The sequence below is a fragment of the Oryctolagus cuniculus genome, chromosome 6 (genome assembly GCF_964237555.1).
Source record: "Oryctolagus cuniculus chromosome 6, mOryCun1.1, whole genome shotgun sequence".
Taxonomy (NCBI): domain Eukaryota; kingdom Metazoa; phylum Chordata; class Mammalia; order Lagomorpha; family Leporidae; genus Oryctolagus; species Oryctolagus cuniculus.
In genome coordinates, this window is record NC_091437.1 from 92550200 (window position 1) to 92575058 (window position 24859).

At 42.7% G+C, this 24859-nt stretch overlaps 1 protein-coding gene, 1 long non-coding RNA gene and 1 other non-coding gene across 4 annotated transcripts in view; 1 reads left to right on the forward strand and 2 right to left on the reverse strand.

Moving 5' to 3' along the window:
• The window catches only part of MCMDC2 (minichromosome maintenance domain containing 2), a 36851-nt gene extending 23268 nt beyond the window's left edge, over window positions 1-13583 (forward strand). For both annotated transcript variants that reach the window (XM_051844532.2, XM_017341363.3), the window contains 5 exons: window positions 1832-1998; window positions 2429-2608; window positions 5236-5378; window positions 7019-7128; window positions 11432-13583. In XM_051844532.2, coding sequence (XP_051700492.1) covers window positions 1832-1998; window positions 2429-2608; window positions 5236-5378; window positions 7019-7128; window positions 11432-11598 — 767 coding nt within the window. In that variant the 3' untranslated portion in view covers window positions 11599-13583. The remainder of the gene's footprint in view (window positions 1-1831; window positions 1999-2428; window positions 2609-5235; window positions 5379-7018; window positions 7129-11431) is intronic.
• Window positions 13584-14168: 585 nt separating this feature from the next.
• LOC103348041 (uncharacterized) lies at window positions 14169-17380 on the reverse strand. Its single transcript, XR_516496.4, has 4 exons — window positions 17228-17380; window positions 15203-15338; window positions 14893-14962; window positions 14169-14316 (listed from the first exon to the last, which is right to left on the reverse strand). It is a non-coding gene; the product is annotated as an uncharacterized lncRNA (long non-coding RNA).
• On the reverse strand, window positions 15032-15119 carry LOC127490870 (small nucleolar RNA SNORD87). The gene has a single exon (XR_007919260.2). It is a non-coding gene; the product is annotated as a small nucleolar RNA SNORD87 (small nucleolar RNA).
• Window positions 17381-24859: the final 7479 nt, after the last annotated feature.

Below are 24859 nucleotides of genomic sequence, written 5' to 3' on the forward strand. Positions count from 1 at the left end.
GAAAGACTGGAAGAAAGAGCTCCCATCCTCTGGTTCACTCCTGAAATGTCTGTAATGACCAGATGGGTCTGAGGCCTAAACTGGGAACTGGGAACTAGGAACTGAATCCAGGTCTCCCATGTGGGTGGCAGGAACCCAGTTCACTTGAGTCGTCATCACTGCCTCCCAGGGTCTACAGTCAGCTGGAAGCTGGAGTCAGGAGCTACAGGTGGGCATCAAACTCAAGCATTTCAATATTGGATGAGGGCATGTCAACCACTAGGCCAAATACCCAGTCATACTTTTTAAAATATTCTTTCATCTGTGGGTAGAAGCTTGTGTTGTTTCCACTATTTGGTTGTTGTGAATAGTGTTCCTATGAGCACTGATACACAAGTATCTATTTGAATCCCTGTATTCAACTTTTTTGGGTATATACCTACAAGTGGAATTCCTGGGCCTCATGGTAACTGTTTAACTTATTGAGAATCACGTTTTCCACAGTGGCCACACCATTGTACATTCTCATCAGTAATGAATAGGGAGTCCAATTTCACCATATCATCTCTAAAACATTTTATAGGTAAAATTACATTTTATAAGTAATATGCTTAAAGGGAAAGGCTTTGTATATTAGCACTTTTCATAGAAGAATTTTTCTGAATTTTTGAACAAGAGCCCAGATTTTCATTTTACACAGGGCTCCATAAATTAGGTAATGGGAGCTGCCTACTAGAATGACAAAAATTAAGAATACTTACAATAAAAAAGTAGTGTTGATGAGGTGGAACATCTAGGATTTTCATATATTGTTTGTGGAAGTATAAAATGATACAGCCATTTTGCAAACTTCCCTGGCAGTTTCTTTATTATGAAGTTAAATATGCATGCATCTTCTTTTAAAGTATTTATTTATTTGAAAGACAGATAAAGAAAAGAGGGAGGGAGGGATAGAGAGATCGATCTTCCATCCACTGGTTCACTCCCCAAATAGCTTTAACAGCCAGATCTGAACATGCTGAAGCCAGGAGCTTGTAACTCCATTCTGGTCTCCCATATGGGTGACAGGGGCCCAAGTACTTGAGCCATCTTCTTCTGCCTTTCCAGGTGCATTAGCAGGAAACTGGATCAGAAGTAGAGTTGCTGGGACTTGAAACAATACTCCAATATGGAATGCTAGTGTTGCAAACAGTGGCTTAACCTTTTACACCACAACACTGGCCCCATATAAAATATACATTGATCCTATGACCCATGAGAAAGAGGTGAAAGAAAGAATAGGATGTTTCTACATTTTGGCTTTTAGGTGGATGGATCATGATGCCACCAATTGTGAATAATGAACATAGAGATATGGGGGTTGGGGAAGAGTTGAATAATGAGTTGATTTTGAATATGTTGAATGTGAGATACATTTCCCTCAGTCATTGTAGTTCATATTCCTGTCTTGTCTTCTCTTATTCCTACATATGTGGCCAACTTTGTTTCATTTTGCTAACACATGAAAGTACATTCTTAATTTCAGTCTCCCTTGTAAGCCTGTACTATACAACCAATCTCCTAGCCCACTGCCTGTTCCATCCAGATGCCTAATCACAATTCCAGCTATGTGCTTTAGACTGCTGGTTCTCATCAGATCATGGGACATGTAAACATTCAAATATTTTTCTTGTCTTGTTCTTTTCTGAAAGATACTATAGTTTAATTGTGTCTTTCGAAGCAATCAAATTTACTTGTGTCTTCACTATAGAAATTTAGGCAGTAAAATTCTATACAGTACTATTTGTTATTGATGTACAGAGTTATAGGCCGAAATGAACTGAAATAACATATGGATAATGTCTTCTGACAGTTCTGGAGAGCAGAAGCATTAGAGTATACATCCCAGGGAAGAAGTTTGGGGATGATATTGATCAACAAATGACCTTTCCAGTACAGTGCAGTTTTTGGTCTTTTGTTGATATGGATTCATCTTTAAGAAGAAATGCACAGAAAACCAATACTCTAATTGGTCAGATGGTAAGGAATACATACATTTTATTGTTAAATTGTTGTTCAGGGAATTTGTCACAGATTTTAATCTACCTTCTTAATGGTTTTATTATTAACTCATTCACATACTTTACCAGGTACTACAAATAAGTTATGACCTAGTAGTTTAAAAATTTTATGTTTTTAGTCATCAATCAGGTTTCTGCTCAGTAGAAACTACTTAAATAGGTAGTAAGAGAATCTTTAATGAATAATGAATAAAAATGCTCAGTAAAGAGGCTGTTTAAAAAAGTCAATCACCACAAAGTTCCCAGTTTACTCAGAAATTGTCTTAAATAATGATTAATAATTATTTACATAACAAATTATACATATGATTGATTTATAATTAATTATGTCTAAGTTATTAAAATGTCAGAGTTTTCTGCTTGCCTATTACCTTTTTGGTTTGATGTAGGATTGCAGTTTGATTCCAGCTAACCTGGTAGAGGCATTTGGATTATTAATTAACTGCAGTGAATCATCTTCTTGCCATCCACTTTTGCCTACCGTGCAACATACTTTAAAGAAAGCCATTGATCCTGAAGGGTTGCTTTATGTAGCTTCTAAACAGTTCACAACTGAAGATTTTGAAAAGGTAAAAGGTAGATAAAATGATTAACCAGAATGCTTGTGCTAATGTTTCCCAATTGAAAAAGAAATTCCAGGCTGGCGCCGTGGCTCAATAGGCTAATCCTCCACCTTGCGGCGCCGGCACACCGGGTTCTAGTCCCGGTCGGGGCGTCGGATTCTGTCCCGGTTGCCCCTCTTCCAGGCCAGCTCTCTGCTATGGCCAGGGAGTGCAGTGGAGGATGGCCCAGGTGCTTGGGCCCTGCACCCCATGGGAGACCAGGAAAAGCACCTGGCTCCTGGCTCCTGCCATCGGATCAGCGCGGTGCGCCGGCCCCGGCGGCCATTGGAGGGTGAACCAACGGCAAAAGGAAGACCTTTCTCTCTGTCTGTCTCTCTCTCACTGTCCACTCTGCCTGTCAAAAAAAAAAAAAAAGAAATTCCTGGGCCAGCACCGTGGCTCACTAGGTTAATCCTCTACCTGCAGTACCGGTACTCCTGGTTCTAGTCCTGGTTGGGGCGCCGGGTTCTGTTCCGGTTGCTCCTCTTCCAGTCCAGCTCTGCTATGGCCCAGGAAGGCAGTGGAGGATGGCTTAAGTGCTTGGGCCCTGCACCCGCATGGGAGACCAGGAAGAAGCACCTGGCTCCTGGCTTCGGATCAGCGGCCGTGGTGGCCATTTCGGGGGTGAACCAATGGAAGGAAGACCTTTTTTTTTTTTTTTTTTTTTTTTTTGACAGGCAGAGTGGACAGTGAGAGAGAGAGACAGAGAGAGAAAGGTCTTCCTTTTGCCGTTGGTTCACCCTCCAATGGCCGCCGGGGCCGGCGCACCGCGCTGATCCGATGGCAGGAGCCAGGAGCCAGGTGCTTTTCCTGGTCTCCCATGGGGTGCAGGGCCCAAGCACCTGGGCCATCCTCCACTGCACTCCCTGGCCATAGCAGAGAGCTGGCCTGGAAGAGGGGCAACCGGGACAGAATCCGACGCCCCGACCGGGACTAGAACCCGGTGTGCCGGCGCCGCAAGGTGGAGGATTAGCCTATTGAGCCACGGCGCCGGCCTAAGGAAGACCTTTTTCTCTGTCTCTCTCTCTCACTGTCTAACTCTGCTTGTCAAAAGAAAAAAAAAAAAAAAGAAATTCCTTTGAACGTGCACTTTTTTTTTATTTAGGATTCTTTTATTCCAGCTAGCTTCCAGTTTTTTAACCCTTTTAATGACATTGTATAGAAATAATTTAGAATTATAATTAAATAAACTGTATAAGGAAATTTGTATTAAATATTGACTTTTTCTTTGTACCACTATTCTAATAACCATAGCTTAAATAACATCAATGAAAAGAAAACAAAAGAAGAATATTTTTATAGAAAATTATGATAGGCTGTACAGTTAGTTATTTACACATTGAAAGAGAGTTCCTTTTAAGAATGCCTTCAGAGTTCTGACTTCGGAGAATATCTAGCATGCTTCACTAACCCATTTCAGTGTCCTGACATTTTGAAAACATGTACGCATGTGCAGAGAACCTGAGAGCAGATTACAATGTAGTGTTTTTCAAGGCTGTCAAAGGTACTCAAGTATTTATAACTAAAATCCTACTAACAGAAGTTTGCCCACAGCTGTATGGAGGCAATCCCTAAAGGGGCTGATAACTAGAATCCACTACTGACAGCACTCCCAGTAGCTCAGGCAGCAAGTCCTTTCCTAAAGGGAATATAGGTGGCAAATCATCATGTCACTATAGGAAAAAACAGAGAAGGAAACTGATGTAAATAGTGTTAATATCTGGTTCTGGAGGCCTGGAGAGAATTGCAGAGTACAAGAAAGATAAAGAAGATAGGACATATTCATTCCAGAATATGTCAATATACTTTTTAAAAAATATTATAGCTAATATCAACATTATAGTTAATTTCTCCTTTTAGTTCAGAGTTGAAAAAGTAAACAACTAGGATAGCAAGAAATCTGGAAATAACGGCATGGAATAAAGGCTTGAGGAACAGATTCACAAAAAAAAAAAAAGCATAAAACTCAAGAGAAAATTGATAATCATTGTATTGAAGAATTATGCTCCATCCAAATCTCAGTGAATTTCCAAGGCCCCCCTTCCTAGCAGCAAGTCTTTGAAGAATACAAGTAGTAACCATATATTGAACACCTGTTATGTTTCAAATTGTATTGTGTCTTGGATATGGGTAGAACAGTCCCAACTCCGTAGGTGGGGACTGGGATCCAGTGTAATGTTGACAGATGTAGAAGGGGGTCCCTTATAGTGTCTCATTCATTACAAATGATAAGTGTTCTTTAAAAGGAAGGAAGGGAAGTAAAAGGGGATGGGGCAATGAAAGGAAGTTATAAAGAAATTTAAAAAATTAAAGCCATTCAAAGGGAAATGAACTTCTGGGGGAGGTAAACCTGCAAGAACATTTGTGCACTGAGAGGGAGATTATTCTGGATAAAGTTTAATTTTCTTTACAATTATAAGACCATGATTTAAAGTGCTCAGTGATTTGGGGATGGCCTTAGATATTAATTTAATTTTTATGTAAATAAAATACTCAAACTTTAAAAAGTAAAATTGCAATATACATTGGATTTTTGTTATATGTACACTATAAAACATCTTGAATCTCTTAAATTTTTCTCACTTTTAATTTAGCTACTGGCTTTTGCAAAGAATTTGAATGTAGAATTCAGCTTGGAAGCAGAAAGAATGATTCATGGCTATTACCTAGCAAGTCGCAGAATCAGAACAGATTCTGTATATGGATCAAAACTGTCAGCATCTGCATTAAGATATTTGTAGGTATTAAATTTCAAGATTTTAAAGCTTGTATTAACTTTTAAGTGATATGTTTAATTAACTTACTGATTTTACATGCTTTTTTGTTAGATCGCTAGTTGGTTGGTTTATAATTTACCTAGTTCTGGGGCCGGCACTGTGGCACAGCAGGTAAAGCCACTGCCTGCAGTGCTGGCATCCCACATAGATGCTGGCTGGAGACCCAACTGCTCTACTTCAGATCCAGCTCTCTGCTATGGCCTGGGAAAGCAGTAGAACATGGCCCAAGTCCTTGGGCTCCTGCCTCTGAGTGGGAGACCTGGAAGAAGCTCCTGGTTTCAGTCTGGCCCAGCCCTGGGTGTTGAGGTCATTTGAGAAGTGAACCAGTGGATGGAGCGGTTCTCTTTCTGCCTCTGCCTCTCTATAATTCTGCCTTTTGAATAAATAAATAAATCTTTTAAAAAATTTTACCCTGTTCCAAAAGAATTTAAGGTGGTTTAACAATTCTGATTGCTATATTGTTACTTCTTTTGAACTTACACATTTTTTTCACTGAATTAATTATATTAGATCTAATTATGAGTTGTGTCTGAGAAAAGTACACCGATGTCAAATACAAAGGATTTATATTCTAGATATTTTGTAGTTGAACCTAACAAGAATTCTTAAGTATATTGTTTCTTGTACTTTAAAATATTTTAATAGTCCATCTATTATTGCTCCTTAAAAAGTTTAAAAATAATTCATTTTTATTATAAAAGAAAGTACGGACATTATAAAACCTCTAAAATGATGAGTAAAGTATTTTCTTACCTCAGCCATTCTGACCTATTCCACCTCTCAGAGATAATATCTCTCTATCTCTTTTTTAAAGATTTATTTGTTTATTTGAAAGGCAGAGTTACAGAGGAGAGAAGGAGAGAGAGAGAGAGATCTTCCATCCACTGGTCCACTCTCCAAATGGCTACATTGACCAAGGCTGGGCAAGACTGAAGCCAGGAGCCAGGAGCTTCTTCTCTGTCTTTCTCTTTCTCTGTAACTCTGCCTCTCAAATTAAAAAAACAAACAAACAAAAAAACAAAACAAAAAAACTTTCTTTCATGCATAAAAATGGTGTTTGTGAAACTGTTTCTACTACTTATTATTATGAAAAAATTAAAAATAAATAGAAACAGAATGCCTCATGAAGCAGTCACTACCAGGAGAGGTTCAGAAGAGACTGGATAATGAATAACATGGGGTATTCTAAAGGAAATTCAGTTATCTGATGGGAGTTTAAACTTTTAAACTCTAAGATCCTTTCTGACATGGAAACTGTAGGATTCTATGGAGACTTCAAAAAATATTGAAGATGTATCTATAAGAGATAGGTTCCCAACAGTCTATTTAATTCAATAGAACTTCGGATGGGGTGTGGAATGTTTACTAGAAGCCAGGATAGAAACCAACTGTTAATACTAAGTCAAGAACCTTGCTTATTCTCTAACAGTCTGTTTTAAGTGGGCAGGAAAAAATACTTTGAAACCCAACATTTTTTAAAAAGAAAATGCTAATCTTTAAGCTGTGGCTAAGGTTCACATATGTATTAACTGTTCCTGCCAAAATACATATTATTTTTGTAATATAACACATTTTGATTGGCACCAATTTTCCTTTTTAGAGTTTCCCTATCTGAAGCACATGCTCGACTGAACTTAAGGAATAAAGTGCTCAAAGAAGATGTGCTAATTGCAGCCTTATTATTTGAAACATCTCTCACATTGAAATACGGTAATGTATTCAATTATTAATGGTCTCAAAACTTAAATATTCTTAGTCCATGAAATTAAAATATTACATATATTTAAATAATTTTTTGAGATGCAGAGAAACAAGAGAGCTCCATCCTCTGGTTCATTCCCCAAGCGTCCACAGTGACCCAATGGAAAGCTATGAGCCAGGAACTCAATCTAGGTCCCCCATTTTGGGAAAGGAACCCAACCACTTCAGCCATTACTATTGCCTCCAAGGATCTGCATTACTAGGAATCTGGAGTCAGGAATGAAGTTGAGTATTGGAGTCAGGAGTGAAGTTGAGCATTGAACTCAGGCACTTCATTATGGGATGGAGGAATTTCTTTTAAAGATTTATTTATTTATTTGAAAGAGTTAAACAGAGAAAGGAGAGAGAAAGAGTGTGTGTGAGAGGTCTTCCATCTGCTGGTTCACTCCTCAATTGGCTGCAATGGCCAGAGCTGCACCGATCAGAAGCCAGGAGCCAGGAGCTTCCTCTGGGTCAGGAGCCTAAGGACTTGGGCCATCTTCTACTGCTTCCCAGGCCATAGCAAAGAGCTGGATTGGAAGTGGAGCAGCCAGGACTCAAACTGGCACCCATATGGGATGCCGACACTGCAGGCAGTGGCTTTTACCTACTATACCACAGCGCCGGCCCCACGATATAGGAATCTTAATCAGCATCTTTAATCACCAGGCCAAATGCCAACCTGTAAATATTATTTTAAATAATATATCTCTGTTCATAAGGCCTATCTAAAGTTGAATATTTACTAATTGTTTCTAGGTAGTGTCATCATCTGACATTTCCTTATTATGTATTATTATTTTTATATTTGAACTTTTGCATTGCTTAGAGTTCTGGGGGGAAAAGTATTTAATATAATATATGAAATGATTTTATCTTCCTTCTAGAATATGCAGTGATGACTTAAGTAGTTGAGTCTCTAGCGTTCATGTGGGAGGCCCAGATTAAGTGCCGTGCTCCCAGCTTTGGCCAGGCCTAACCCTGGTTTTTGCAGGTATTTGGGAGTGAGCCAGCAAATAAGTACTGTCTCTTTCTGCCTCTCAAATAATTTTTTAAAAATAAAACCAACCATTCTTAACCTGGGATCCATGGAGTCCTAGGTGCTTGTGAATCCCTAAATTGTTTACAAATTTTTATGTGTATGCCTTATACCTTTTTCCCAGGGAGATGGATTTTAAGTTTTATGTAGTATGTCTTTGAGACTGATGATATACTGAAAAGGTTAATTACCCTGAATTAGTTTTGTATACCAGAAGAGAAAAACACTTGTTCCCAACCAATACAAAACAGTAATTAGGCAGAGTATATAAATTTTTTATTATCTTTACATTCTTCTCTTACTCTTTAACTAAGACCATATTTTATCAAATCTGAAACATTATTTTATACACCATAAAGGAAAAATGCTGCCAACTTTATTAGGACATGCTATCAACTGTTAAGACACAACTGGATTAAGACAAAAATGCCTTTGAATTGAAAAACTATGGTTATTATAATACTAATACTCCTATGGTTGAATATGAGTATTTTTCACTTGGTCCCTATTTTCTCAAGACTTTCTTGAAGCACCTAAGAAAGCATTTGAGGGAAATAAAACAATGAAGACTTTTTCCCCCTTACTTTTTTGTTTTTTTTTTTGACAGGCACAGTGGACAGTGAGAGAGAGAGAGAGAAAGGTCTTCCTTTGCCGTTGGTTCACCCTCCAATGGCCGCCACTGCTGGCGCGCTGTGGCCGGGGCACCGCGCTGATCCGATGGCAGGAGCCAGGTACTTATCCTGCTCTCCCATGGGGTGCAGGGCCCAAGCACTTGGGCCATCCTCCACTGCACTCCTTGGCCACAGCAGAGAGCTGGCCTGGAAGAGGGGCAACCGGGACAGAATCCGGCGCCCCGACCAGGACTAGAACCTGGGTGTGCCGCCGCAAGGCGGAGGATTAGCCTAGTGAGCTGCCGTGCCGGCCCCACTTTTATTTTCATAATGAATTTTTAGGTATGTTAGTTTTTATGTCTTATGCAAAACAATATTAGGAGTTCCTTAACTTTTTTTTTTTTTTTTTTTTTGACAGGCAGAGTGGACAGTGAGAGAGAGAGACAGAGAGAAAGGTCTTCCTTTTGCCGTTGGTTCACCCTCCAATGGCTGCCGTGGCCGGCGCGCTGCGGCCGGCGCACCGCGCTGATCCGATGGCAGGAGCCAGGAGCCAGGAGCCAGGTGCTTTTCCTGGTCTCCCATGGGGTGCAGGGCCCAAGCACCTGGGCCATCCTCCACTGCACTCCCTGGCCACAGCAGAGGGCTGGCCTGGAAGAGGGGCAACCGGGACAGAATCCGGCGCCCCGACCGGGACTAGAACCCGGTGTGCCGGCGCCGCTAGGCGGAGGATTAGCCTAGTGAGCCGCGGCGCCGGCCGGAGTTCCTTAACTATTAAACAAAGCAAGAAAATTATCCCACCAAGGGGAGTCTAGGTAGAAGGAAACCACCTATACAAGTGCTTATAAGAAATGGAAAGAGGGGCTGGCACTGTAGCATAGTGGGCTAAGCCTCTGCCTGCAGCGCTGGCATCCTCTATGGGCCCCGGTTTGTGTCCTGGCTGCTCCTATTCCTATCCAGCTCTGCTTATGGCCTGGGAAAGCAGTGGAAGATGGCCCAAGTACTTGGGACCCTGAACCCATGTGGAAGACCTGGAAGAAGCTCCTGGCTCCGGATCAGCCCAACTCTAGCTGTTGCAGCCATTTAAGGAGAGAACCAGCAGATGTTAGACCTTTTTCTGTGTTCCTCCCTCTCTCTGTCTATAATTCTATCTCTCAAATAAATAAAACCTTTAAAAAACAAAGACACTGGTACTAGTTAGGCTGGAAAGTAGGGAAAGATCCTGCAGGGCCTCACAGAACACAGCTGAAAACTGGGATTGCATTAAGTTTTAAGCACAGCAGTGATGTGATCAATTGTATTTTTGAAATATCTCTGGAGTTCGTATGGAGAATGGATTGGAGGGTTTAAGAGTGGAAAGAGAGATCAGTTAGAAAATTTTCATTATAGTACAGGAAGTTAGTGGGAACTTTGACTAGAACTTTGGACGCAAAAACCCAATAGACTGGGGTCATGAATTAAATTTAAGAGTTGTTGGCAGGGATTGGGAGGAAGAGCAGGAACTGAGGGAATCTCCTAGCTTTCTGCCTTGAGTGAGTGATGATGCCATTTACTAAGATCAGGAAGAGTGAAAAGGCTTGGGAGAAAAATCAAATTACAGAAATATTGAGAAATCTTAGAGACATATCAATAAGTAAAAGAAACTATAAAGCTTAGAGTACTAACCTAAAATCTAATTTAGGAATCAACAGCATAGACAACATGCAAAGCAGTGGATGAAATCACTGTGAGATTAGATAGAGCTCTAAGACTGTCAAAGAATTTCAATATTTAGGGGCAGGCCTTTGCACAGCTAGACACCTGCATCCCATAGCAGAGTGCCTGATTCAGCTTCTTGTTAATGCAGGAAGACAGCAAGTGATGGCTCAAATACTTGTGTCTCTACCACCCATATAGGAGACCCAGATGGAGCTCCCTACTCCTGGATTAAAGCCTGACACAGCCCTGGCTGTTGAGGGCATTTGTAGAGTGAACCAGTGGATGTAAGATCTCTTTGCCTTTCAAATGAATTGAAAATAAAAATTACTCCAATATTTAGAAATGGGATAGGTTAAGCAGAAGGAACTAACAGAGAAGCAGCAGTAACTGGAACATCAAAGGTGTTATTAATAGAAGCCAAGAAAGGAGTGGTTCCAAGGTAACAGAGTGGTCATATCCTACTTAGTCTCTATAAAATGATTTGGGAATCCAGAGGTTGTAGGTGGCCATGATCAGAGCTATTTCAGTGGACTGGGAATAGGGGTAGCGTAGATGAGGAGATGGAGACAGCAGAAACAAGTTTTGAGATGTTGGACTATGAAATGAGGCAAAATATGGATATTAGCTTAAGTTGTGAGTAGACTAATGATACTATCAAGAGAAGTTCAAAGGAGTGAAGTCCTAGAAAAAGGTGAGAAGGGCTAGGATCCAGAGCATGTGAGAAGGCATTGATTGTCCTTTGACAGAAGGGTTATTCAAGGTCATCATCTTGAGTTCCAAAAAAACAAGTCAGATTTAAATAAATGATTACTCAGATACTCTATTAGGTCAGAACTTGATTTTTAAACTTTTTACTCAAGCATTTTGGTTGAAAATGTGATTTCGTGCTTAGAAGTATTTAGTTACACTAATTTTCTGCTTCATTTAGGGACCTCCATATTTTGTGTTGCTCCAAATGCACTATTTCCATTTGATCTGTTTAACGAAGAATATTTAGAGCAAAGGGATCGCTACCTGACCCAGTGCCAACAGCAGCTCCAACAGTTTATTGCCACATACGGACCTGGGACAGCTGTTTTCTCTAGTGATGAATAAGGAATTCGAGGACATATTTTTTTCTTCACTCCTATTTAAGCAGTTTTTAAAATAATGCTTCAGTTATTACAGGATAGTATTAGAATTCCATATTCAAAAATGTAAAATAGGCTGGCGTCGCGGCTCAATAGGCGAATCCTCCACCTGGGGCGCCGGCACACGGGGTTCTAGTCCCGGTTGCCCCTCTTCCAGTTCAGCTCTCTGCTGTGGCCCGGGAGTGCAGTGGAGGATGGCCCAGGTCCTTGGGCCCTGCACCCGCATGGGAGACCAGGAGAAAGCACCTGGCTCCTGGCTTTGGATCAGCGTGATGCGCTGGCAGCAGCGGCCATTGGAGGGTGAACCAATGGAAGGAAGACCTTTCTCTCTGTCTCTCTCGCTCATTGTCCAAAGTAAAATATAGTTCCCTCAAGACTAATTGCTAATGAGATGCTATTTCTAATCTCTAAAACCCATCAAATTTTAAAATAGAGGAACAATGTGGACAATTCAGTGACAAAGTTGCTAGGGGCATCCCAGAGTACCTGGGTTTGATATTCAGCTTTGGCCCATGAGGATATACCCTGGCAGTGGCCATCAGGTGATGGTTCAAGTGGTTGGATGTCTGCTACCTACATAGGAGACCTGGACTGAGTTCCCACTCCTCACCATTGTGGGCGTAATTCCAGCAGGTGGAAGCTTTATCTAGCTCCAATAAAAAACAAAAATTTAAAAACCGCTTTTGGTAAGATCAATACACTGGTGATTAAGACAAAAAATAATGTTGCAACATAAAAAATAACTTAGGTAGTTCACTCTATTTGTCACAAGATGGCAATAACATTTTCTACAAACTTAATTTAAACCATTTTTTCTTATACTGGTGAACTTGCCAAACTGAAAAGTAATGTTTTAAGATTTATTTATAGGCAGTGACAGAAAAGGAGACAAACATCTTCTATCTGCTGGTTCACTCCCCACATGGCCATAATAGCCAGGCCACAACCAGGAGCCCAGAACTCCCATGTGGGTGGCAGGGACCCACGTACTCAGACCATCATCACCTGCTGCCTTCCAAGGCACATTAGCAGGGAGCTAGATCCCAAACTACCCAGGTCTTCAACCAGCACTGATATGGGATGTGTCCTAAGGGCAACTTAAATGCCACAATGCCTCCTTTTAAGTAATTTATAACCTGAAGCTTCAAATTTAAAGCCTTTATTACTACTGGTAAGTATGTAGTTTTAGAAGCCATAAATATGGAGTCAAAAAAACTTTGGAAATCTCTTATTTAACAACCAAGTTATGTTTAAAAATTTAGATGGAATCAAGGAGCCCATCAATTATCTATATATTCTGTGTAAGTAAATTTGTAAATTGGCTCTTCAACGGTAATTGTTAGGTTACAAGGTTCCAAAGGGAAAGGAAAAACTTCCAAGCCCATACCATCAAAACATATCTACCTCAGTTCTCATTTTTCAAAACTTAATATTTACAGAAAAGCAAGACATTACAAAATCTGCTAGCTTATTAGCTGGGGTAGTACCATGTATTGTTTCTTTTAACATTGGTATTCACAGAGCTTCCTTATTTTTAGCTTTTTATTTCAGAATAGCTTTCTTACCCAGACAGCTCTCTCCACAGGATCTTGAGAAGTCATTCACTATTATTAAAAGGCAGTATTCACCAAATATATTTTTGTATATTATAATCCTGTATTGTTAAGACCTTTATTCTGTGCTTTTGGATATATTATATCTCAAAACATTTCTGGCTTTATAGGGAGGGCACAAGAACTTTTCAACTTAGGACTCCATACAGATTTAGCTAAACTTAAGTTGTAACTCCTGAAGGAATTCAGTTGTTTTAGAACTCTACTGTCTAAGCTTTAGTCCTGGAAAGACCAGTCTGCCTAATCCCCACTTTCTGTAATGTGGCATATTATTTTGTTCACAAAGATATGTCAAATGAAGAATTAAATTGAAAATAAAATCAGTAAGTCACAAAAAGGTGGACTGTTACTATAATGGGGAATTTGATTACTAAGCACAGAAGGAGCTCCAATGTAAGGAAGAGATTCCAATCACCTGTTTTTCATGAATGGCAATACAGTGCAGTCATTTGTCTCCCCAGCTGCCTAACTCAGTGAGACTCAGCACCCACAAGTGAACTCACAGCTGCCAACAGCATTATATCCTTTTTTTTTTTTGACAGGCAGAGTGGACAGTGAGAGAGAGAGACAGAGAGAAAGGTCTTCCTTTGCCGTTGGTTCACCCTCCAATGGCCGCCGCGGCGGGCGCGCTGCGGCGGGCGCACCGCGCTGATCCGATGGCAGGAGCCAGGAGCCAGGTGCTTTTTCCTGGTCTCCCATGGGGTGCAGGGCCCAAGCACTTGGGCCATCCTCCACTGCACTCCCTGGCCACAGCAGAGAGCTGGCCTGGAAGAGCGGCAACCGGGACAGAATCCGGCGCCCCAACCGGGACTAGAACCCGGTGTGCCGGCGCCGCAAGGCGGAGGATTAGCTTAGTGAGCCGCGGCGCCGGCCCAGCATTATATCCTTAATGTAAAAAAAGTCTCCTTGGTGACTATCAAAATGCATCATTCAAGCACTTTATTGCTCAGCAATTAGAAATATGTGTTTGTCTACATCATTTACTATAGTGTGAATTTTCATCATTCGTCTCTGTTCATGTTTTCTTGATCAGTTCTTCACTTTTCCTTCAGAACTGTTGCATGCCACACCTCCAAAAAGGAAACAAAAAACCCAATCAGAAACAAGCAGTGAAAATCATCTCATACTCAAACTCAAAATCTTGGGTCCCACCCACTAACCTGGGAACCTTGCACTGAGTTCCAGACTCTCAAGTGCGTACCCAACCCAGACAATCTAATCATTTAGGAAGTGAACCAGCAGATGGGAGCTCTGAGGGGGAAACTTCAATATCCCTAAGTGCCCCTCAAAAAATGTTGCACAAAGGCAATGGAACTCAACACTCAAAGGCAACTGCAAAAAGAACTGGCCAGAAATGGGGTTGTGGCGCAGCAGGTTAAACCACTATTTGTGATGCCAGCATCCTAGTATGAGCCCTGGTTTAAGTCCTGACCACGCCACTTCCAAATTAGCTTCCTGTTAATGCACCTGGGCAAACAGTTTTAGCTACTTGGGGAGTGAACCAGGGAATGGAATATCTGTGTCTATTTCTCTGTAATTCTGTCTTTCAAAATAAATAAAATCTTTGGCCCTATCCTTCAATAGTTTAGTAGAAACGTATGGACTATCAATAGCAAGTGGTTGCTTATCAAGTCATAATTACTTACTTGAGGCAATGAAATATTTTTAAACACCACAGCCTAAGGAGCCGAATGTTCGCCTGCAGCTCTCGATATGCTGAAAAGAAATATTTCACCCATTAAAAACAACTTTCATTACATTTCAGTAACTGACAAAATATAGATAACTGGCATCTCAGTCTTGAAGAAATTTCTTCAAAGAAACCCTCAGCTGGGTAAACGGCAAAAGTAATTTAAGTCATCATTGTGCCAGCAAATACACTGACCTAAGTCAAGATTTTATTGAGCAATTTGGGTACTGCCCTTCAGTAGCAATACCAGAGAGAAAGTCACATACCTTGACATGAACTCTTAGTACTTCAGCACATTCAGGTGCGTCCTACTAGTTTATTTGCAGCCATCTTCTATGATGGGTGTGGGAAATGCCTGTTACATCCTTCATACATCTTCAAAACACACAGGCTTTGCAGCACCTAGAAATTAAATATTTCACGGTAAATTCTCATTTCACTGCCATTTGTTTGGCATCTTATATGTAGCAATGGTCCAGTAAGAAGCCACAAACACAACCACACCTGCAACCTAACTCCCAATCCACTTTTTAATATATCGTCTGTGAAAACAAATGTATTACAAGATTCTAACAATTCTTTCTGTGAGTCAAAATGCACAAAGCCAAACATTAAATATCTGTAATGATTTGATTATGTGTTGGTCCCTTTGATTAGACACTAATTTCATAAACTGAGCTTCTTTCCAAGCTGGAGGAATAATATTTTATCACATCTCTGTTGTGTGGCAGCACTGATTTAAAATCACAATGGTCCTTATGAGTAAACACCACTGTTCTTCCATCTCAGAGCTTGACAAAGATGAGCTATTAGATTGGTTAAAGGTTAGGTATACAGACAAGTACATAAACATACAACTAAAACATCACAATGAGAAATCTAGAATGTCTGCACAGTCCTGTAGCATTAACTCATGCAAATGACATGCCCATTGTCTTCTAGAACCTCAAGGGATAAATCTTGGAACATGACAGCTAACAGAAATGATTTATTAAGATCTACTATACTGCACCTTGCAAAACAATTTATCATTTTGCTTTCATGTTTCACTGAAGTGTTAGTACTTATTAGGCTTAGTGTGGAAATTAATGGGGCAGATGTTTGGCACAGCAGTTGACACGTAGCTTGGGACACCTGCATCCCATATTGGAGTGACTGGGTTCAAGTCCACGTTATGTTTTGCATTTCAGCTCTTAATGGACAACCACCCAAGTAGGCAGCGGATGGCTCAAGTATGTGCGTCCCACATTTGAGGCCTCCTAGAATTCCTGGCTGCAGCCAGGCTGTTAGTCATTTGTGGACAGAACCAGTGGATAGCACATTTCTGCCTCTCAGCTTTTGAAATTGTTAACTTTTTTAAAATTCAAAAATCCCAACACTTAGCAATGAAAGGATTCAACACCTCAAAAATAAGAACTGATGGTATCAAATAACCTATCTTAAGCTATCCCATTTATCCTGTTTACAGTTTAAATTGTTCCAGATGAAGCAATATATTTTAAATTTGGGGAAAAAAAACCATGAGTATACCAACTTTCACTGACGAGCTATTCATTTCTTAATAACGGCCTCTTTTCTGTGCCCCAGTTTTTTGGTTATGTTCAGACAGACATCTAATAAATGCAAGCTTCTACACGTACGCAGGCAGGTATTTACAGCCCGAGGGTCTTCTACGCTCGACAATTTGTTCTCCCACATCAATACCTCCTCCTTAAAGCCTACTTACAACGCAGGAGCCCAGCACAAATGCCAGCCAGTTCCGACGCAACGACAGCAGCGCTGCTTAACTTCAAAACCACTCCCAAAGCGCGCTTAGTTAAGAGTCGTCTTAACAGCGAAAAGTTTATCACTAACCCTTAAAAAAAGCATGCTTCCTTGTTAAAGAAAATTAAGTGGCCTATTCAGGAACGCGAAACCGCCAAAGCTGCACACACAACTCCGCGGGGCACACAAAAGGCATCCGGCGAGGACGCGGGCGGAGCAAGAAGCCACCCGCCCTTCCTTCCAGGCGCCTCGGGCTCCCTTGAGTCATACTAGGCTCTTTACTCATTTCCTGGGGTGAAGGCAGTCAGAACTGGCGTCTGCTACACAACAGTCAGTTAAGACTCGAAAGCAATTACTAACAACCCTGGAGGGCGCAGATGGCGCGGAGGGAAAGCTCGCGGGCGCGGCGCGGGGAAGAGCCGCCTCCCGGGACCGGCCCGCCGGAAGGAAAGCGCCGCGCTAGCACCCATAGGGCAGCAAAACCCAACACAAAGAAGGGCAGGAACTAACACTGCCAGGGCTCTCACCTCGAACAGATCCGCGATGGGCCCCCAAACTCTGCCGCCGCCACGCCAGCATGGCTGACAACTTCCGTCACCCTCAGCGTCAGGGCAGAAAAGGAAGCAGAGCTTCCCCGAACGCCTTTTGGCTCCCGGGCCTGGCCCCGCCCCTTCCGGTCTATGTTCCCGCCCCCCGAGGGTGCGGCGCGAGAACCAGGGGAGGAGTGCGTGTCTCTGCTACGTGTGCGGCGGCGCCCACGCGGTAAACTTCTGCTGGGAGGCCTTAGTGACTTTGCTTTTAAGGCCCGTGTGTACCTGAGGGCTGTTTGACTATGCAAATACTAAACCGACCAATTATTGGCGGATACAAACGAGCGTGAAGTCTTTAAAAAAAGGGTCTCCCATTCCTTAGTGCAGTGTTTAGGTAGCCTATTCTCTCACGTATTTCTGCGATTAAGAAGCTGGACTAACAAGTGTAGAGTAAGGGTTCAGGAATTGGCTTCTACAGAGAAAAGTCAGTTACTGAAAACGTTTTTCTTTTTTTCTATATTACAACAATACCTACTGGTACTATTTTTTTTTATTAGGAAAATCGAGTTTTTAAAAGATCATTCGTAGTTTGCCTACCTTGTTTGTGAATATGTTCTAATTTGCTGTTGGTTTTAGTGTTTTGTGTTTTATTACTTTTTGCTGCCAGTCATTATATATCGAGTCCTGGCTGCAAAGCGGTAGGCTGGAGGAGAGAGGTTTATGATCTTGTCGCCAGAAAGAGAACACAAGAAAACAAAAACAACTTAAAAGTTGGAAACCTAAGATACGTATACAAAGTCCAGTCCAAATGTTAATTTGCCTCAAAGCAACCTATGGTATGAAAATCTAAACCTAGTCGGATCGGCGCAGCTCTGGCCGTTGGGGCCATCTGGAGAGTGAACCATCGGATGGAAAACTTCACTCTCTGCCTCTCCTCTCTGTGTAACTCTGACTTTGAAATAAAATAAATCTTAAAAAAAAAAAAGAAAAAATCTAAACCTAGCAAAACAAATTGTGATAATACGTATGTTACCAAAGGATTCCTGTCTAAGTTTTTGCTGAATACAAAGGTTTAAAACTCTTTCTTTGGGGTGCAACATCCAAGCTGTTACTTCCATCAAGAAATAGTGAGGTTTCAGCCTATTTCATAGGCCCATTCCTGCCTGGATATTGCTTCCGCAGCCTGATTTAGCAACCTGGGTGGGCACTCCCACAAATGTTTCCCTGAAACTGTATGGGAGCCGCCATTACTGAAAGGTACAGAATGTGAGTTTGGACACTGAACCCACAGACGCTAAGGTAATAATTCAGGCAAGTTCTTGGTGCCACTGAGCTCAGGGACATAGGGGAAGAACGGAGTCTAACACGGACCCCCCTCCCACCTCCAGCTCCCTACTGGATAGCTCGTGAGATGCTAGTGTTTTTTCTGTAGCTACCTATGAGTGTTCACAGGGTATCCATCGGCTTCTGCTGCCAGGAGGAAGCTGAGCTGAGTGGATATAGAGGAGCCACTGCCTTAATGACTTAATATATTCTTTCTTGTGAATGGATACAATTAAATTCCATGACTAAAATTCAGGAGTTTCCAAAACTGTACAGTCACCCATTTTAAGATTATCATTTTAGGTCAATTACTTTAATTGGTTATGTCAAAATAATGTTGTAAGGTGTCCGGCGTGTAACAAATCTTCCCAGGCAGACGAATTGATTAATTCACAGGCTTTTACTGGGGTTCCGCTCCTGGGCGAGGTTCCCCGGTCCCAACAGAGCAACAGATCGGGGGCCGGGGGAGTCGCGCGTCATCAGAGATTGGGAGAGCTTCAGCAACCAGGCAGTCAACCAGATGCTTCTCCATCCATACATGCCTGTCCCTGCGGAGCCCCAAGATACCCCCAGCGGGCCCCTGTAGACGACGTCCCCAGTCAGCAGGAAGCAGCCAGAGAGACTCATCGTCGCCTCTTTCCTATCATCAAAAGGTCGGGATGGTAGCTTTGGGATCTGCAAGGAGGGAAGGCCTACACTTCCAGGAATGGAGAGGCCTACTTCCAGGGAAGAAAGTCCTTGTCAAAGTCCCTGCAGGTGCCTAAAGGTCAACCAGTGAGGATCAGACCTGCCTCAACCTTTAACCCCCATGCCCTGAATCTATGAAAGGAGCTCTCCCAATCTCTGATGATGCGTGACTGCCCCGGCCCCCGCTCTGTTGCTCTGTTGGGACCGGGGAACCTCGCCCGGGAGCGGAACCCCAATAAAAGCCTGTGAATTAATTGATTTGTCTGCCTGGGAAGATTTGTTACGTGCCGGACACCTTACAAATGTCATTAATTAAATAAATGTCTGGTTTTGACTTTATGGAACAGAATAAAAAACTGAAGTGAGTTTTTAAGAGTGAAAAATGTACTCAAATTTTTCCACATTACAAAAAAAAAAAAAATCCAGAGGTAAGAGGTTCCAGGAGTGGTTAATTCAGCAGTGCAATGTTCTCAGGGTTTCTGGCTGACTTCTCTGAGATTCTTTGTTGTCCCCTCATAGCTGCAAGAAGTCTCCCTGTCAGATGATGGGGTGACGGGGTGGGAAGTGGGGATGTCATTGTGTTTTGGACTGAGCTCCTCTTGCATGAGGTCCCAACAGAGCAGACCAAATCAAAATGGAGTCACTCATGTTGAATGCCACTGAGAACAAACTGAAGGTAAAAAATTCCCAAAGCATTCAAGTGAAACACCTGCCGAGACCTGTCTGAGGAGTATCCAGTCAGAGCCATTAATCTTACCCACCAGGCCTTGACTTGAGTGATGTGCGCACTTAGTCATCTGGAGCTATCTTGTGCAGTCCTTTGCCATTTCTCTCTGTATGCCTTATCTATTCCCAGAAATGTCCTCCTGAAAATTAATCATTGTTGCTTCAGTAGCCTCTTAGAGACAGCACTCTGTTCCTGAAGATGCTTAACTAATCATGTTCTAAAGCAAGCAATCTCTACCCTGTGAGAAATCTTCGCCTTTTACCGAAAGCCTGACTTTTCAGGCCTAGCCAATGTATGTTCACTGTGTAATGATGAATGAAAACTTCCTGTCGTGGAATACATAGGTTCTGTTTATTACAGATTTGCTTATTTATTTGAAAGGCAGAGCAACAGGGAGATAGAGTTAGAGATTTTCCCATCCACTGATTCACTACCCAAATCCCTGTAACAGCCAGGACCAGGCCACACCAAAGCTAATAGCCTAGAACTTCATCTAGGTCTTCCATGTGGGTGGTAGGGGCCCAAGCCTTGAGCATTAGCTGCCTTCCAGGATGCATTAGCTGAACACTGAAAACTGGATGGGAAGCTGGGATCCACTGCACCACAATGCTCTCTCTCTCTCTCTCTCTCTCTCTATTTATTTATTTATTTGAAAGTCAGAGTTACACAGAGAGAGGAGAGGCAGAGAGAGAGAGAGAGATCTTCCATCCACTGGTTCACTCCCCAATTGGCTGCAATGGCCAGAGCTGCTCTGATCTGAAGCCAGGAGCCAGGAGCTTCTTTTGGGTCTCCCACGTGGGTGCAGGGGCCCAAGGACTTGGGCCATCTTCCACTGCTTTCCCAGGCCACAGCAGAGAGCTGGATCAGAAGAGGAGCAGCTGGGACTAAACCGGCGCCCATATGGGATGCTGCCACTTCAGGCCAGGGCATTAACCTGCTGTGCCACAGCGCCAGCCCAATTCCCACTCTCAACACATAAGTTCTGATTACGTAGGAACACTTCTCAAGACTCATTGAAAGTTGTTGGGCTTGTGTCTCCTGGGCCTAGGTAATTTGTCCAGTGTGTTGCATTTTGCCCAGCTCAATAAGCCAACCCACACTGAGATACTCATCTTAAACAAGACCTCTAGATGTCATAGATATCCTGCATAGATATCCTCCTCATTTTGAGATGCTTTTAAGACTCTGCTAAGGCAATGATATTCTATTTCCCTTAATTCCTCCCTTCTTTGCAGGCTTTGTGATAAGAAATAAACTTGGCTTTGCTTTACCAACAGATGTTTTGGTGATCTTTTTAGGGAGTCAGTAGTCACGACAGTTGACAAAAGAAAGAAAAAGTAGATTACTAACTGATCACTAATGCCAATAACTTCCCATTAGATTTTCAAGAAATATCCAATTGTGGAACAGGCATTTGGCCTAGCAGTTAACCTGCCAGATGGGATGTCCACATTTCATATCAGAGTACTGTGTTCAAATCATGGCTATCCTGACATTTCCAGCTTCCTGCTTATGTATACCTTGGCAAGCATCAGGTGATGGCTCAAATAGTTGAGTCCTTGCCACCTGAGTAGGAGACCTGAATTCAATTCCTGGCTCCCAACTTTGGGCCCAGCTGGGGACTGCTGTGGGCATTTCAAGAGTGAACCAGCAACTAGGAATGCACTCTGTGTCGTTCTCTGCCTCCCAAATAAAGAGACATAAAGAAACAAGTGCTGTGCATTGCTGGGAGAATGCAAAATGGTATAGCCATTGTGGAAAATAGTGTGGTGATTCATCAGAAAGTAAAACACATAATTACCACATGACCCAGCAGTTCTACTTCTGGGTATACCACGTATCCAAAAGAATTGATAGCAGGGACTCAAGCAGTACTTGTACATCAATGGTCATAGTAGCATTGTTCACAATGGCCAAAAAGTAGAAAACCCAAATGTCCATAGGTGGGTGAAAGAATGAACAAAATGTTATATATGTGTGCAGTGGAACATTATGAAACCTCAAAAAGGAAGGAAATTCTGATATATGAACATATTGCAATAATAGAGTTAAGATTACAAAAAGACAAATATTACATGATTCTACTCATATGGAATATCTAGAACAGAAAAATTTATAGAGACACAAAGTAGAATGGTTATCGCCAGGAGCTTAAGGGAGGCAGAAATGAGTTATTATTTAATGGGCATAGTTTCTGTTTGATGAAAAAGTTCTAGAAATGGATAGTGGCGCCGGCACCGTGGCTCACTAGGCTAATCCTCTGCCTTATGGCGCCAGCACACCAGGTTCTAGTCCCGGTCGGGGTGCCGGATTCTGTCCCGGTTGCCCCTCTTCCAGTACCTGGCTCCTGCCATCGGATCAGCGCGGTGCGCCGGCCACTGCTCGCCGGCCGCGGCGGCCATTGGAGGGTGAACCAATGGCAAAGGAAGACCTTTCTCTCTGTCTCTCTCTCTCACTGTCCACTCTGCCTGTCAAAAAAAAAAAAAAAAAAAAAAAAAAAGAAAAAGAAAGAAAAAGAAAAAAAAGAAATGGATAGTGGCCATAGTTGTACATCATTGTGACTGTACTTGATGCCACTAAACTGTACACTTAAAAGTGGCTAAAATGGTAAGTTTGGTTGTGTATTTTACCACAAACTTTTTATTTATTTATTTTACAGATAGAGTTAGACAGTGAGAGACAGAGAGAAAGGTTTTCCTTCCGTTGGTTCATTCCCCAAATGGCCGCTATGGCCAGTGCTGCGCTGATCCGAAGCCAGGAGCCAGGTGCTTCTCCTGGTCTCCCATAGGGTGCAGGGCCCAAGCACCTGGGCCATCCTCCACTGCACTCCCTGGCCACAGCAGAGAGCTGGACTGGAAGAGGGGCAACCAGGACAGAATCCAGTGCCCCAACTGGGACTAGAACCCGGTGTGCTGGCACCGCAGGCGGAGGATTAGCTTAGTGAGCCATGGCGCTGGCGACATTTTATATTTTAAAAGCTAGAAGCAGAAGGTATTTGGAAAAATCCCATTTTGGATAAATAAAAAATATGCATGGAATGTTCTGCATTTGTAGGGAAGTGTTTTTTTTTTTATATAACACCTGACCATTTCAATTTTCCCTATGTGTAACATTGATTTTATTTGTTTTTTTTTGTTGTTGTTGTTGTTGTTTTTTTTTTTTTGACAGGCAGAGTGGACAGTGAGAGAGAGAGACAGAGAGAGAAAGGTCTTCCTTTGCCGTTGGTTCACCCTCCAATGGCCGCCGCGGCCGGCGCGCTGCGGCCGGCGCACCGCGCTGATCCGATGGCAGGAGCCAGGAGCCAGGTGCTTTTCCTGGTCTCCCATGGGGTGCAGGGCCCAAGCACCTGGGCCATCCTCCACTGCACTCCCTGGCCACAGCAGAGGGCTGGCCTGGAAGAGGGGCAACCGGGACAGAATCCGGCGCCCCGACCGGGACTAGAACCCGGTGTGCCGGCGCCGCTAGACGGAGGATTAGCCTAGTGAGCCGCGGCGCCGGCCGTAACATTGATTTTATAATTAAAATTTATTTATATAAGATGTAAGGGCATCCCAAGTGGTGTCTTAACCTGCTGTGCCACAGTGCCCACCTCTATAATTAAAAGTTTAAAAGAGGGGCCAGTGCCGTGGCTCACTTGGTTAATCCTCTGCCTGGGGCGCCGGCATCCCATATGGGCGCCGGGTTCTAGTCCTGGTTGTTCCTCTTCCAGTCCAGCTCTCTGCTATGGCCTGGGAGTGCAGTGGAGGATGGCCCAGGTGCTTGGGTGCCTGCACTGCATGGGAGACCAGGAGGAAGCACCCGGCTCCTGGCTTCGGATCAGTGTAGCTCGGGCCGTGGCAGCCTTTTGGGTTGGGGGTGGGGGGTGAACCAATGGAAGGAAGACCTTTCTCTCTGTCTCTCTGTCTCTCACTATCTAACTCTATCTGTCAAACAAATTTTAAAAAAAAGTTTAAAATAATTATTAAATTAGTGAATTTTCTCTGCAGGCTGCAAAAATTGGCCATTTAAAGTTTGCCTCTTCAGCCCATCACTCCTTCCACCCTGACAGGCCTTATGAAAAGGGTTCATCCTTCTACAGTACTGAACACATCCCTGGGAGGCACTGGTCTCCAAGCTGCTGAACTAAGTTATGGTACCAGTTGCAAATAAAACCACTGCAATGGGCCAGTACTGGGGCATAGCATGTAAAGCTGCAGCCTGCAGTGCCAGAATCCTATATGAGTGCTGGTTCAAGTCTCGGCTGCTCCACTTCCAATCCAGCTCTCTGCTATGGCCTGGGAAAGCAGTGGAAGATGGCCCAAGTCCTTGGGCCCCTGCATCTTCATAGGAGACCCGGAGGAAGCTCCTGGCCCCTGGCTTTGGATCAGCACAACTCCAGCCATTTTGGCCATCTGGGGAGTGAACCAGCAGATGGAAGACCTCTTTCTTTCTCTCTCTCTCTCTCTCTGCCTCTGCCTCTCTGTATCTATGTCTTTCAAATAAATAAATAAAATCTTTAACAATAATTAGGAAAAAAAACACTTCAAGGGAAATGTTTTGTGCTCTAAATCTGATATAGCAGTTTATCAAAAAGTAGACTTAAAAATAGCACTTTGATAATGTAATCAGGATTACCCTGGAAAGCTTATGTGTTATAGCTAGAACATACATGTACATTCAGAGGCAGATAGGATGCTGTGTTCTTATAAGCTGTCAGAATCTATAGTCTGCACTTACACATGTAAATCTCATTAGTAAATTAATATGATTGGCCCTCTGTCCTTTTTCATATTAGTGAAAGATTTGGAGAACCTCTCGGGTCCCCGAGATGCTCGTAGCGGAAAGTGAGGTTGGAGCTGGTAGGAAGCTGGCTGTAACAACCACACGCTGTGTCTCCCTTGCTCCGTAGTAAG